The sequence below is a fragment of the Candida jiufengensis genome (genome assembly GCF_024610255.1).
Source record: "Candida jiufengensis strain CBS 10846 chromosome Unknown scaffold5, whole genome shotgun sequence".
Taxonomy (NCBI): Eukaryota; Fungi; Ascomycota; class Pichiomycetes; order Serinales; family Debaryomycetaceae; genus Lodderomyces; species Lodderomyces jiufengensis.
This window is the reverse complement of record NW_026261558.1, coordinates 722,496-734,619: the sequence shown is the minus strand read 5'-3', so window position 1 is coordinate 734,619 and position 12,124 is coordinate 722,496. Positions and strand designations below refer to the sequence as shown.

Sequence of the window (12,124 nt, the reverse complement as noted above, 5' to 3'; positions counted from 1 at the left end):
ATAGAATTCCAAATTGGGTAAGTATAGGATAGTATTAACGAAAATTCACCACCAACAACATCAATAATGAAAGATTATACAATTACAGTTCTTGGAGCTGGTGTTATGGGTACAGCTGTTGTATCCGCCATATTAAAACAAAAATTCGATCCATACCCCAAAAAAATCATTCTTTGTAATGAAGAACCAAGACCAGAATTAGAAAAGCAATACCAAGATGAACAAATTATTGCACATTCATCTGGAAAAGATAATGTTAAAGCTGTGAAAGAAGCTGATGTTATTATATTAGGCTTAAAACCTTTTATGTATCAACAAGTTTATGATGAAGTTAAAGAGGCTTTAAGTGGTGATCAACTTATAATTTCATTAATGGCTGGTGTAACTATAAAAGAATTATCAATTTTTTCAAAAAATATTGCCAAAGTAATGACAAATACTCCTGCAAGATACGGATGTGGTACAGCTGCTATATCTTTTTCACCTGATGTTTCAAAAGAACAACAAGAACTTGTCCAAAAATTGATTGGTCCAATTGGAACAACAGTACTTATACCTGAAAAAAATATGGATATTGCAACTTCATTAATTGGTTCAGGTCCTGCATTTTGCTTGTTGATGATGGAATCAATGATTGATGGAGCTGTTAGAATGGGTATGCCTTTTGATGTTGCAAGGATTTCAGCTGCTAAAGTAATGGAAGGTACTGCTAAAATGTTATTAGAAACTGGCGATCATCCTGCTGCTTTGAAAAGTAAAGTTTGTACACCAGGTGGTACAACAATTGGTGGGTTATTAAAAATGGAAGATGGTGCATTAAGAAGTACAATTGCAAGAGGTATTGAAGAAGCTGCTAATATATCAGCATCTTTTGCCAAAAAATAGAATCTAAGATTAGACTGTAAATAATTATGTATCTAACATATTGTGGCTAAATATTCACTGTGCATATAATTGAAGATTTTTTTTTTTATTCTCTTTTTCTGAATTACAAATTTAATTAATCATCATTTTAACTATTCAAGTACCAAACAATGGGAGTAATAGAGGTAGAAAGTGAACAACAGTTCACAGATTTAACTCAAAAGAATGATTCAAAATTAATAGCTTTATATTTCCATACACCATGGGCAGGACCATGTAAGACAATGAATCAAGTTTTTAAAACTTTAGCAGAGTCAAAATCAAATGATCAATCAATAATTTTCCTTAGTATAAATGCTGATGAATTATCAGAAATAAGTGAATTATTTGATGTTAGTGCCGTACCTTATTTTATATTAATACGTAATCAAACTATATTAAAAGAATTATCAGGAGCTGATCCAAAAGAATTTATAGCAGCATTAAATCAATTTTCAGGAGAATCAACAACCACTAATACCACCAAATCCAGCACCGAAAAATCAACGTCATCAGATTCTACAACAACAACATCAGAACCAGTTGAAGAATCAGAAGAGGCATTAAGTGAAAGATTAACAAAATTAACAACAGCAGCACCAATAATGTTATTTATGAAAGGTTCACCATCTTCACCACAATGTGGATTTTCAAGACAATTAGTTGCAATATTAAGAGAACATCAAGTAAGATTTGGATTTTTTGATATTTTAAAAGATGATTCTGTAAGACAAGGACTTAAAAAATTCAGTGATTGGCCAACTTTTCCTCAATTATATATAAATGGTGAATTTCAAGGTGGTTTAGATATTATTAAAGAGAATATAGAAGAAGATGATCAATTTTTTGAACATGCTTTAGAATAATTATGTAAGGTAAATGTATAATTTTTTATTAGGGTATTTCATTTCTATAACTTACCTTGTGATATTAAATAATCTATATCATCATCAGATGAAAAGCCATCACTATCAGAATCCAGCTCTTGTATTTGATCACTCATTTCTTCATCTTCTGTTGTTGTTATTTTATTATCAATGTCATTTTGAAATTGGTCATAATCATAATTCGTTATCGGTTCATCAACTGTATTTTCATCAGCAAAAACTTCTAAAAACTTTCCTCCAAGTCTATTATACCTATATCTTGTCTTTTTTTGGCTATTGTATATTTGTGGTAAATAGTACCCATCAATTAAATTCAAATCACTAAATGAAGTTGTGGGTGTAATATATCTTCTATATGAATTTATCTGAGTATGAGCTTTTCTAATATTTTTCAACATTTTAAAATGTCTTGGGAATTTCATCTTTAGTTTTAAAGTGGAAACTTTGGGACCTGCCTTTTCCAAATTTGTTCTAGTTGATCTCATCCCGACTTCCCCAAATGAAACAATATCATTAATACTCAAATCATTACATATATCTCCTGCAATCTTTACATCAAAATTTGAATCTTGATAAATGTGGTAATTTTCTAATAATCCTAAATTTAAAAGGTCAGAATTTTTATCTGGATATCTCTCTATCACCTGAGTTACTGGATCGACATCTTTTTCTTTTGAAGAATAAATAATTTTACCAATTGCATGAAATATATTTAAAGCATCTTCTCTATTGTAGTCACCACCTAATTTATGAAACTTTGTCCACAACTCTAAATTAAAAATAATTGACCTTATATCTCCTACCTTATAAAGTTCCGTCAAAAATTGATCAAACTTAGAATCATTCATTAATCTTCCTAATTCCTCACTTTTTAATATACCAGTAATTGTTTTCTTTAAATACCTCGTTGCAATTGAATTAAATTTCACAATTTCTACTCCAGGGGCTCCTAAAATTTCTCTACCCAATAAAGTATCAACATTCATATTATTTTCAATCGTATAACTAAGTCTGTTGAAATCATCTGATTCGTATTCATATTCACTAACACATAGCACTAATGGTGGAGTAACATCATTTGTGTAAATCCATTGTTTCAACGCGTCTCTAAACTCCATTAGCGTTTCATTATGATACACATTTGGAAGTTCATCGACCAATATAGTAGATCCTTGTTTATATTTACAATTTTGCAAAAATCTACCAAATTTTTCTGTTTCATCATATTCAGTTATATTGTCGTTAAAAATATCTCCATTGTAAAATTCATTCGCTAGTATTTTGATAGTTGTGGATTTGCTTGAGCCACATGGACCAGTAAGCACTAAAATTTTGGATTGGTGATTGATCAATTTTCTTAGCGAATCTCTAACTTGTTTTAATTTTGTTGGATTTATACATATTTCTGACGCGGTTTTAGGTTGATATTTTTCTAACCATTGTTTTGATGTTGTCTTTTTAGTTGGTGATGGAGGTACCAAAAATACTTGCTCTTCATCTGATGAATGATAGATTTGTTCAAACGATGATTCAATGATTTTACATCGTTTTCTTGATGGTGCCATAAATGATAAAGAAAAGTGACAATCAAAAAATTTATTTAGTAAGATTTAATTATTCCTTTTTTTTTTTTTTGCTCGATCTAAATTATTATAACACAAAAAAATTTATAATTTTTCACTTTCTCCTTACTTTTTAAAATAGATCAACTTTATTTGAATAATCTTTATATTTCTTTCGTAATTGTTCAACATTTATATTCACTGCATCTGGAATACAATGGCAATTTTCAGTCGAATCAGCAACATCAAACCAACTTGGAATTGCAAAATTAACAGATTCTGCCAAGTTATAATCATAATTAAAACCAGCATGATAACCATAAGGATATGTTATTATAAATTCACCTTGTCTATGAATTGTATGATTTACGGTTATTCCCTTTTTCTTCAAATATTGTGGCAGTACCAAAAAAGTCTTGTGTCGAAGAAATTGTGAACAATTTTTATATTCATCAGTAAATAAATCTTTCATTAAATTAAAAAATTCTTCACTTTGAGATTGTGGAATCAGATACCATTGTTTTGGAGCTCCAAAATGTAAATAATTTATCAGATATAAATCTTGATCTTCTAAATGCCATGCAAAAGTTGCTTTCCAAACACCAGCGTATAAATAAGCATTGTTTACTCCAGGTATTTGTTCTTCCATTAAATCCAATATATTGGGTAATTTGGCCACATTCCAACAATTTATATCATTTGTAAATAATGAACCTTCAGTATCTGCTCCATATATTGGTTCAGAATAAGTTAATGATTTCCAATATGCTCTTTCTAATTCTTCACATCTTTCTACAGTGTACTCTGTATCATTAGACATCATTTCATCATGCAGTCTTTTTCTTTTCTTTGGTGGTTCATAATGTCTTGATAATTCTTTCCATTGCTCCAAATTATACTTTCTAGCTCTTTCTACATTTTGTTGTTGAAATACTCCATGTCCAGTACGATTTATTTGTTGAACAATAGGATTTTTTATATTAACTTTTGATAAATTCTCCTTTGTATAACAACTTGATATAGAATCTACCCATTCTTTTGGTGGTATCACTCTTACTATTCCAGATTCTAATCCATATTTGTTTATTAGTTGATTAAACTTGTAAAAATCTTGGAACTGGTCCATTGTAGGTTTGAATACTGGTACCCCATTGTCTATAAACGCAGGTTCTATTGATTCTCCATTTATCAGCAGTGATCTTGTATGCATTTTGTGTGGTTGTGTAGACTAACTTATAAGATTATAGAATTTTTTTTTTTTTAGTGGTGTGTTAAAAATTCCATTAACTAGCCAAAAAAAATAAGCCGCAATTCTATACATATTTGGAATCTCCCCTTACTCTTTAGAGATAAAGCGGAAAATTATAATCTTAAAGTTTAATCAAATATCTGAAACTACATTTAAATTCTAATAATCATCACGAATATTTCTAACTAATAATCTATTTATAAGAATTAAAACAAACAACCTAAAAAAAATTAAAAGAACTAAACTAAACTTTATGCAATATCATTAAATCTATTGATAATTTGGTATATCTAAATGGAAAAATGGAGTATTTGTACCAACAGCAGCATAATATGGTTCATTAATATGATTTTCTAAATCTTTATAGCCAGTGGCTATATCAACATAATTATTACTTGAAGTTAAACCATCTTCATAAGTACCAAAACCAGCATTTAACAAAGCTCTTCTTATCCATGGACTTAATATTCCTGAAAAATGGAATTCAACTTCTCTATCAGCATAAGTATTTAAAGCTTTTCTTAAATCAACTAATGCTTGTACTGATGTTACATCAACTTGTGAAACTGTGGAAAAGTCAAAATGTACAATTCTTAAAATTGGTCTAGTATCTTCTTCAAAATTTTCTGGTGTATTATATTTTTTCAAAAACGGTATATTCCATTTTAATGGACCTGGATCATTCCATGGTCTTGAACCGGTATCTGAATAACTATATGGTTTAGCTCTTTTGGTAATTCTTTTAGCTTCATCTGATACTACATCAATTTGACGTGATGCATTTGGATATGTAAAAGATTCAACTGGTTTAAAAACTATAACACCTGGTGGTGGTGGAGTAATATTTAATTCTTTATTTATATTTTTATGATTTAATGGAACCCAACGAGTATGAAATTTAAAATGTGGAACATTGTTAGTGGTTGCAATTTGTTTATCTTCAATTTTATGTTTTACTTTAGTATCTTCATTTGATCCTCTTGATAAAACTTGATGAATTTCAATATTTGATGAATCTGAACTTGCATCTGAATCTTCATAACCTGAAGAGGATTCAATTATTGGATTTATAACTTCGGCAACTTGTACTTTACCCAAGAATAAACCATTTGGAATTGCAACTCTAAATAATAAAACAACAACTGATGCAGCAATTGCGAAATAAATACCAGCTTCAATTGTAACAAATACAGTCAAAATAACAGCAATCAAGAAAATACCACAATCTATAGGACTAATTCTCCAGAATGACCAAGTAACTTTGTAATTTGCAATAAGATCAGAAACTGCATGAATAATAACAGCAGATAAAACAGCTTTTGGAATATAATAAAAACTTGAAGTTAATGCATATAACGCTAATAACACAACAGCACCAGTGAAAATACCAGCTAAAGGAGTTCTAACACCACATTTAGCTTTTAAAGCAGATCTTGAAAATGAACCGGTTGCAGGATAAGCATTGAAAAAAGTACCAATTAAATTATTTACACCAATAGCAATAACTTCTTGATCTGGTACAACTTTATAATCATTAACTCTACCAAAAGATTTTGAAATAGCAATATGTTCTAATAACAAAATAACAGTTGATACTGGAATTTCAGAAGCCATAGCTCCAATTATACCATCTGGAATTGTCATAACACCAACGTGTCTTAAACCTCTTGGAACTTCTCCAATAGTTGAGATTGGTGGTTTAAATCCTCCTGGTTTACCATGGTATGCAATTTTTTTAGGATGAACAATACCCCATGAAATAGCTGTTGCAACAATAATAACAATAGCATTTCTTAATTGTTGTATATAAAAAAACCACATTTTATATTTTGGCCATCTTTTTTGGAAATAATCAGTTGAAAATTTCCAAACATATAATATGAATAAACAAACTAAACCAAAAGCTGCATCAACAGTTGAATTTGGTAAATGTTTTAAAGTATTAATAATAACCATATAAGTACTATCTCTAGTATTAACTAATTTATTATATCCCATTAATCCTGGAACTTGACCAGATATAATATTGAATGCAGAACCAGTCATGAACCCCATAACTGCAGGAATAGAAATAAATTCTAAAATAAAACCTAATCTTAAAACACCAATAGCAGCAGCAATACCCCCACAAATCAAAGATAAGAAAGTAGCAATTTCGGGTCCGGAATATTGATCTCCATATTTACCTTGAACATGAGCTATAACTTTTGAAACTTGTAATGACATAACAGCTACAGGACCAATTGAAACATCTTTTGAAGTTGCAAAAAATGAATATATAAAAACACCAACGAAAGAAGAATATAAACCATATTGAGGTTCTAAACCTGCTAATTGTGCATAAGACATAGATTGAGGAACTAAAACAACACCAACTGTTATACCAGCTACTAAATCTCCATAAAGCCATTTATAATTATAATGTAAAATCCATTTTGCAATTGGAAATAAAGAAATTAAATAATTCTTAATAAATTGTAAAGGATGAGCAAATACATGTTGAAACCATTCTTTTACTGTAACTTCTTGTTCATCGTAAGCTGGTACATAGACCGAACCATTTTGTTGATGATTTGAATTTTCAGGATGAAATTCATGTTGTTTAGTTACATGTTCATCTTGATATATGTGAGGATAAACATTCGGTATACGTGATTTTGGTTCATCTTGTGATGTTATTGACTGAACTTTATGAATAAAGTCAGACATTATGAATTGTTATTGTTTGAATGTGATGAAAAGGAAAACTTAAGATGGGATTCTTATTTTGGGGAAGTGATTCCAATATATATATATATATGAAACAATGAAGTAGTAGAACAATGTAACTACTTAATGAAATGCAGATCTAAAGTTAATGTCAGCCTTATCCAAATTTTAAATTAAATTAATCTGTTATAAATTGTGGTTCTTGATTAATTAATTTAATTTAATCTATAATGCAGAATGAAATATGAAATACTAATTTAATTTAGTTTGATCTATAATGCAATGTGTAATATGAAATTTTGCAATTTTGAAAATTTTGCAACCTAATTCTTTGAATAAAGTTATGAAAGATCTAACAGCTTTAGGAGATCTAATGGCCCGATACTAATTTAAACTTAAATTTAAATAATTCAAACACTTAAATATGCTTTCAAAAGGTGTATGGAAGTATAAAATTTTTAAGTTTTTCTTCAATTTAAATTGTTGATTTTGAGGTGTTGATGCCACAGATTATAAATTAAAAAAAAAAAAACAATAATAGACTAAAATTATTAATTATATTTGCTGAAATTAATTAAATTAACGATATTTTAAAATCAAAATGCTCACTTTACTTCCCATCGAACCGTCATTTAGTTGCCTTAAAGTTTGAGATTAGATATCCTGATGAACTAAAAAATAATTAATGCTTTTCTTGAATAATAAAATTATTGGCAATAATTATTTTTTAATTTTCCCATCTATCTTGAAACAGTAAATACGAATCTAAAATTTAGTTTTTATTTTAAGAAATTTGTCTCCTCACTAGTTTTACTCCACTCACTAATTACTATTGATCGATCTCTTCGTTCAAATTAACTTCGTTCTATTCTACTTATTTCGATTTATTGATCAAGTTGTCAAGAAGTTAACTTGTAAAGTAGTGTTTCATCATCTCCAAATTACGTCAATAAATAAGCAATTTATCATGGTCACGTGTAAGCTTGTCTTCAATTACAATAGAAAATCTGAAAATATCTTAACCATTCAATCCAAAACATAGATTTTGTGATAAAGTTTCTTTTTTATTTTGCAATTCTGTAAATCTTCGCCTTTGGGTTATAATTAAATTGATTCAACTTTATACATCAACAATAATTTGCAACCATTCTGTCAAATTTCACATCCACACATCTTTAACATCTAATGGTAATTGATGAAAAATAAGCTCTTTTCAATTCGATTGCTTGAAGAATCTGTGATATCACGCTTAGGCAAATAAGGAACAAGACCCAGTCTTACGAAATATAATAGAATAAAATTTTTTGCTTGACTCAAAATATTTTGGTTCCTACTTTTAATTGCATTTCAAATTGTATGCAGACAAAAAAAACGTTAATAGTTTCAGAAAAGGCGGAAGTTAAAATTCATAGAAAAACAAAAATTCACAACCTTTCACCTTGCTATGAAACTGGTAGCGCGAATTGATGTATTATAATTTCAAATTATTTTTTTTCTTGGTAATTTTTCTGGATATTGATTTAAGAGAAAACCAAATTTCGCTTAAGTCCTTAACTATTCAACTAAGTAGAATAATGTGTAAATTGTGGAAGTATATATTCTCTGTGACCAATTATTATTATTTACTAAAACTATAAAATAGACTTAACGAGTGTGAAGATCTTGGTTTGATGACTTTTAAATATTAATGTTTCGGAAATGTGTCAAAATTTGCTGTTAAATGTTTACAAAATTTGTGAGGAAGAAATAAAAAACGAAGTAATAATTTACTTTGAATTATACAAACTCTTCGTTCATAGTTAAGAGTAATTAATTTTAATATTGATTTATTGCTGCAATTAAAACTTAATTTTGTATTCGATGTAAAATTATATATTCTATAAAATATCTTCCTGACTTATTTTTCCTCCTCAACTAATTCTAAACAGAACCAACTTTTTCCAAATTTGTTTTTTCAATTTCATCAACCATATCTCTATATTTTCTTTGACTATAACATTGTTCTAAAAATATTTTATATTTACCATCTAATAATCTTCTATCTGGATCTTCTTTAGAGCCAGGATTTATAACTTTTCCTGGTCCTGTCATTTTTTGCATAATTTTCCATAATAATTCTCCTGCATTATTTGGATTTTGTGATGTGGTGGATTTAGTTAATGGTTTTAAACCTAATTTATTTAATTGTTGTGATAATCCTTTTTGAGTTTCTTGTTTTGATCCAAATGATAATGTTTCTTCTTCACTTTCTTCGTCTTCTTCTTTTGGTGGTGGAGCAGTTGGTTGATTGAAATAATCAACATTTTCTTCACCAACGGGAGTCATTGCTGCTAATCCTGCATTTGAATGACCGTATGAAATTGCAGCTAAATTGGTATATGAAGTTGCAGAAGGAGCAGTATATGGAGAATGAGAACCATCTAAACTTGTTTGAGATTTTTTACTATTTCTTAATCTTCTTGAAGTTTGTCTATCTTTACAATGTTCAATAACTGATTCATCAGCTGCAACTGCTCCTAATAATGCTGATCCAAAAACAACTGCTGCATCAATATATCTTGGGATAACTATTGGTAAACCAGTACAATCAGCTAATAATCTCATTAATAACCCATTTCTACATTGACCACCACTCATAAAAATACAATCAATCTTATGACCACCATCTTCCATATGTTCAATAATTTGTCTTGTTTGTTGAGCAATAAATTCACAAGCACCAAAATAATTAAGAGCTAAATCTTGTAATGAGTTATCTAAAGATTGTCCAATAATACTTGCTCTCATATTTGGATCAGCTATGGGAGATCTATTACCATGGAAATCACCATAGAAAAAAATATGTTTAGCTAATGAAACAACTGATCTTTCACCTTTATCATGAACCATATGTTCTAAAGTAGAATTTAAATAATCAAATTTAGAAATGTTTGATTGATCAGCAGCTTTTAATAATTCTTGATTTGCTGGATGAATCGATAATACATGAGCTAATAATTGACCAGTAATTGATTGGCCACCTTCAGCTAACCAATAACCTTCAGCCATAACATTTTTATATGGACCCCAAACACCTTTAACAAAACATGGATCTCTAGTCATTGCTAAATGACAAGTTGAAGTACCTGCAACAGCAGCTAATCTACCACATGCATCTCCAATTGTACCATCATGTTTTTCTTGAGCTAAAGCAGGTACATCACATTTAGCAGCAACTGTTCCAACCCAACCAGCATAAGCATCAATAACTGGTGATCCAACAATACATTCAGTTGTTAAACCTAATTCTTCAGCTGATTTAGCGGTTAATTTACCTACCATGTCACCAGCAGTTAAATATTTACCATTTTTGTCTGGTATACCACCTAATCTTCTAAAATTATCTTCAACTAATTCTGGCATATCAATAGACATCAAAAAATCATTTGACCAACCAGTTTCACTACCTTCTACACCAATTGGTACGAATCCTTGTTTACAAACAACAGAACAATAAGATCTTGTTTCTGTACCAGTTGCTTTATGAACCAAATAATCAGCCAAATCATAAAATTTACAATCTTTTATACCACCTGGCTTATGATGTTTTAACCATTTCATTTTTGGTAACTCCATTTCAATAGACATTTGTCCACCAACATATTTTAAACATTTATCATTTGTAGCATTAATCTCATTAGTTTCTTTATCGGCTCTATGATCCATCCATAAAATAATATTTTCTTCTTCATTATGAAAATCAGGTCCTACAGAAACTGGTTTATCGGTTGATTCAGATATAGCTACCAATGAACAAGTAGCATCAAATCCAATACCAAAAACATCAGCTGCATCCACCCCTGAATCTCTTAAACATTGTTTAACACAATAACATATATTATTCCAAATTTCGGTAGAATTTTGAGTAATATAATTTGCTTTTAATTCATGTCTTGTAATTGGTTTTTCAGCTAATCCCAAAATAACACCATTTGTATCAATTAAACAAGCTCTTGCTGATCCTGTACCAACATCAACTCCAATATAATAAATATCTGGTTCTGCTTGTGGTAATTGATGAAAGAATGATGATTGTCTTCTATTTGCTAATGAAGTATTTGATTTTGATTGTACCATATTTTGATAATTGTTAAGTTGTGAAAAGAAAGAAATGAAATCGTAGAAAACAAGTGAATTGAAAATTAATTAGTCTAAAGAGTTAGTTGATAATAATAAATCTATTCATAATTATAATTTTAATAGCAATTATTAAAGAGAAGTTTAATTTAAATATGGAGAAACATAATAATAAATCTAAAATATTCAAATCTCCGATTATTATTAAAAGAACTCATATTAAGAAATAAAGAAAGAGAGAGAATTGAAAAAAGAAAAGTATTATGATATCATTATTTTTAGAATTTATTATATTTTAGCAACCACTTTAATAACCAGAAATTGGAGGATCTATCTGGTCCATCACCTCATTGCTCTTATAGAGGGTGTTCAATTGATCTTTGAGTTAAACAAAATGATGTTCTTGTGTTATAAAGCTAAGATTGCAATTGTTGATTACTTGTAGCGGATTTGGCGGTTCATACTAACAATGTAGATCCTATTTTTTACGTATTTTTTTAACCTTAATTTTGGCAGCCGATTATTGAGACTGGACTTTTAATGCTAAAACTCAATTTGAATATTTGACAAAATCTCTTTACAAACCATTAATTATAAGCTCAATTTGCTAATCATTTTTAATAAATTCTTGAAATCCTATATTTAAAATAAAATATATAATGCTATACTAATATAAACTAAAAGAAAAAATTGAATTG

At 28.9% G+C, this 12,124-nt stretch overlaps 6 protein-coding genes across 6 annotated transcripts; 2 read left to right on the top strand and 4 right to left on the bottom strand. All coding sequences in view use genetic code 12, as the record gives it.

Annotated features, from left to right (window-relative positions):
- Positions 1-66: 66 nt before the first annotated feature.
- On the top strand, positions 67-885 carry PRO3 (pyrroline-5-carboxylate reductase; the record flags this gene model as incomplete). Its single annotated transcript, XM_051762140.1, has 1 exon — positions 67-885. The coding sequence occupies one exon, from the start codon at positions 67-69 to the stop codon at positions 883-885; it is 819 nt and encodes a 272-aa protein (XP_051621276.1).
- Positions 886-1,034: 149 nt separating this feature from the next.
- Positions 1,035-1,769, top strand: GRX3 (monothiol glutaredoxin; the record flags this gene model as incomplete). Its single annotated transcript, XM_051762139.1, has 1 exon — positions 1,035-1,769. The coding sequence occupies one exon, from the start codon at positions 1,035-1,037 to the stop codon at positions 1,767-1,769; it is 735 nt and encodes a 244-aa protein (XP_051621275.1).
- A 44-nt stretch (positions 1,770-1,813) lies between these two features.
- Positions 1,814-3,355, bottom strand: KGF54_001736 (uncharacterized protein; the record flags this gene model as incomplete). The annotated part of the gene is made up of 1 exon (XM_051762138.1): positions 1,814-3,355. The coding sequence occupies one exon, from the start codon at positions 3,353-3,355 to the stop codon at positions 1,814-1,816; it is 1,542 nt and encodes a 513-aa protein (XP_051621274.1).
- A 130-nt stretch (positions 3,356-3,485) lies between these two features.
- On the bottom strand, positions 3,486-4,562 carry KGF54_001735 (lysine-specific demethylase family protein; the record flags this gene model as incomplete). Its single annotated transcript, XM_051762137.1, has 1 exon — positions 3,486-4,562. The coding sequence occupies one exon, from the start codon at positions 4,560-4,562 to the stop codon at positions 3,486-3,488; it is 1,077 nt and encodes a 358-aa protein (XP_051621273.1).
- Positions 4,563-4,871: 309 nt separating this feature from the next.
- SUL2 (sulfate permease) lies at positions 4,872-7,310 on the bottom strand (the record flags this gene model as incomplete). Its single annotated transcript, XM_051762136.1, has 1 exon — positions 4,872-7,310. The coding sequence occupies one exon, from the start codon at positions 7,308-7,310 to the stop codon at positions 4,872-4,874; it is 2,439 nt and encodes an 812-aa protein (XP_051621272.1).
- Positions 7,311-9,230: 1,920 nt separating this feature from the next.
- KGF54_001733 (putative phosphotransferase) lies at positions 9,231-11,426 on the bottom strand (the record flags this gene model as incomplete). The annotated part of the gene is made up of 1 exon (XM_051762135.1): positions 9,231-11,426. The coding sequence occupies one exon, from the start codon at positions 11,424-11,426 to the stop codon at positions 9,231-9,233; it is 2,196 nt and encodes a 731-aa protein (XP_051621271.1).
- Between the last annotated feature and the right edge of the window lie 698 nt (positions 11,427-12,124).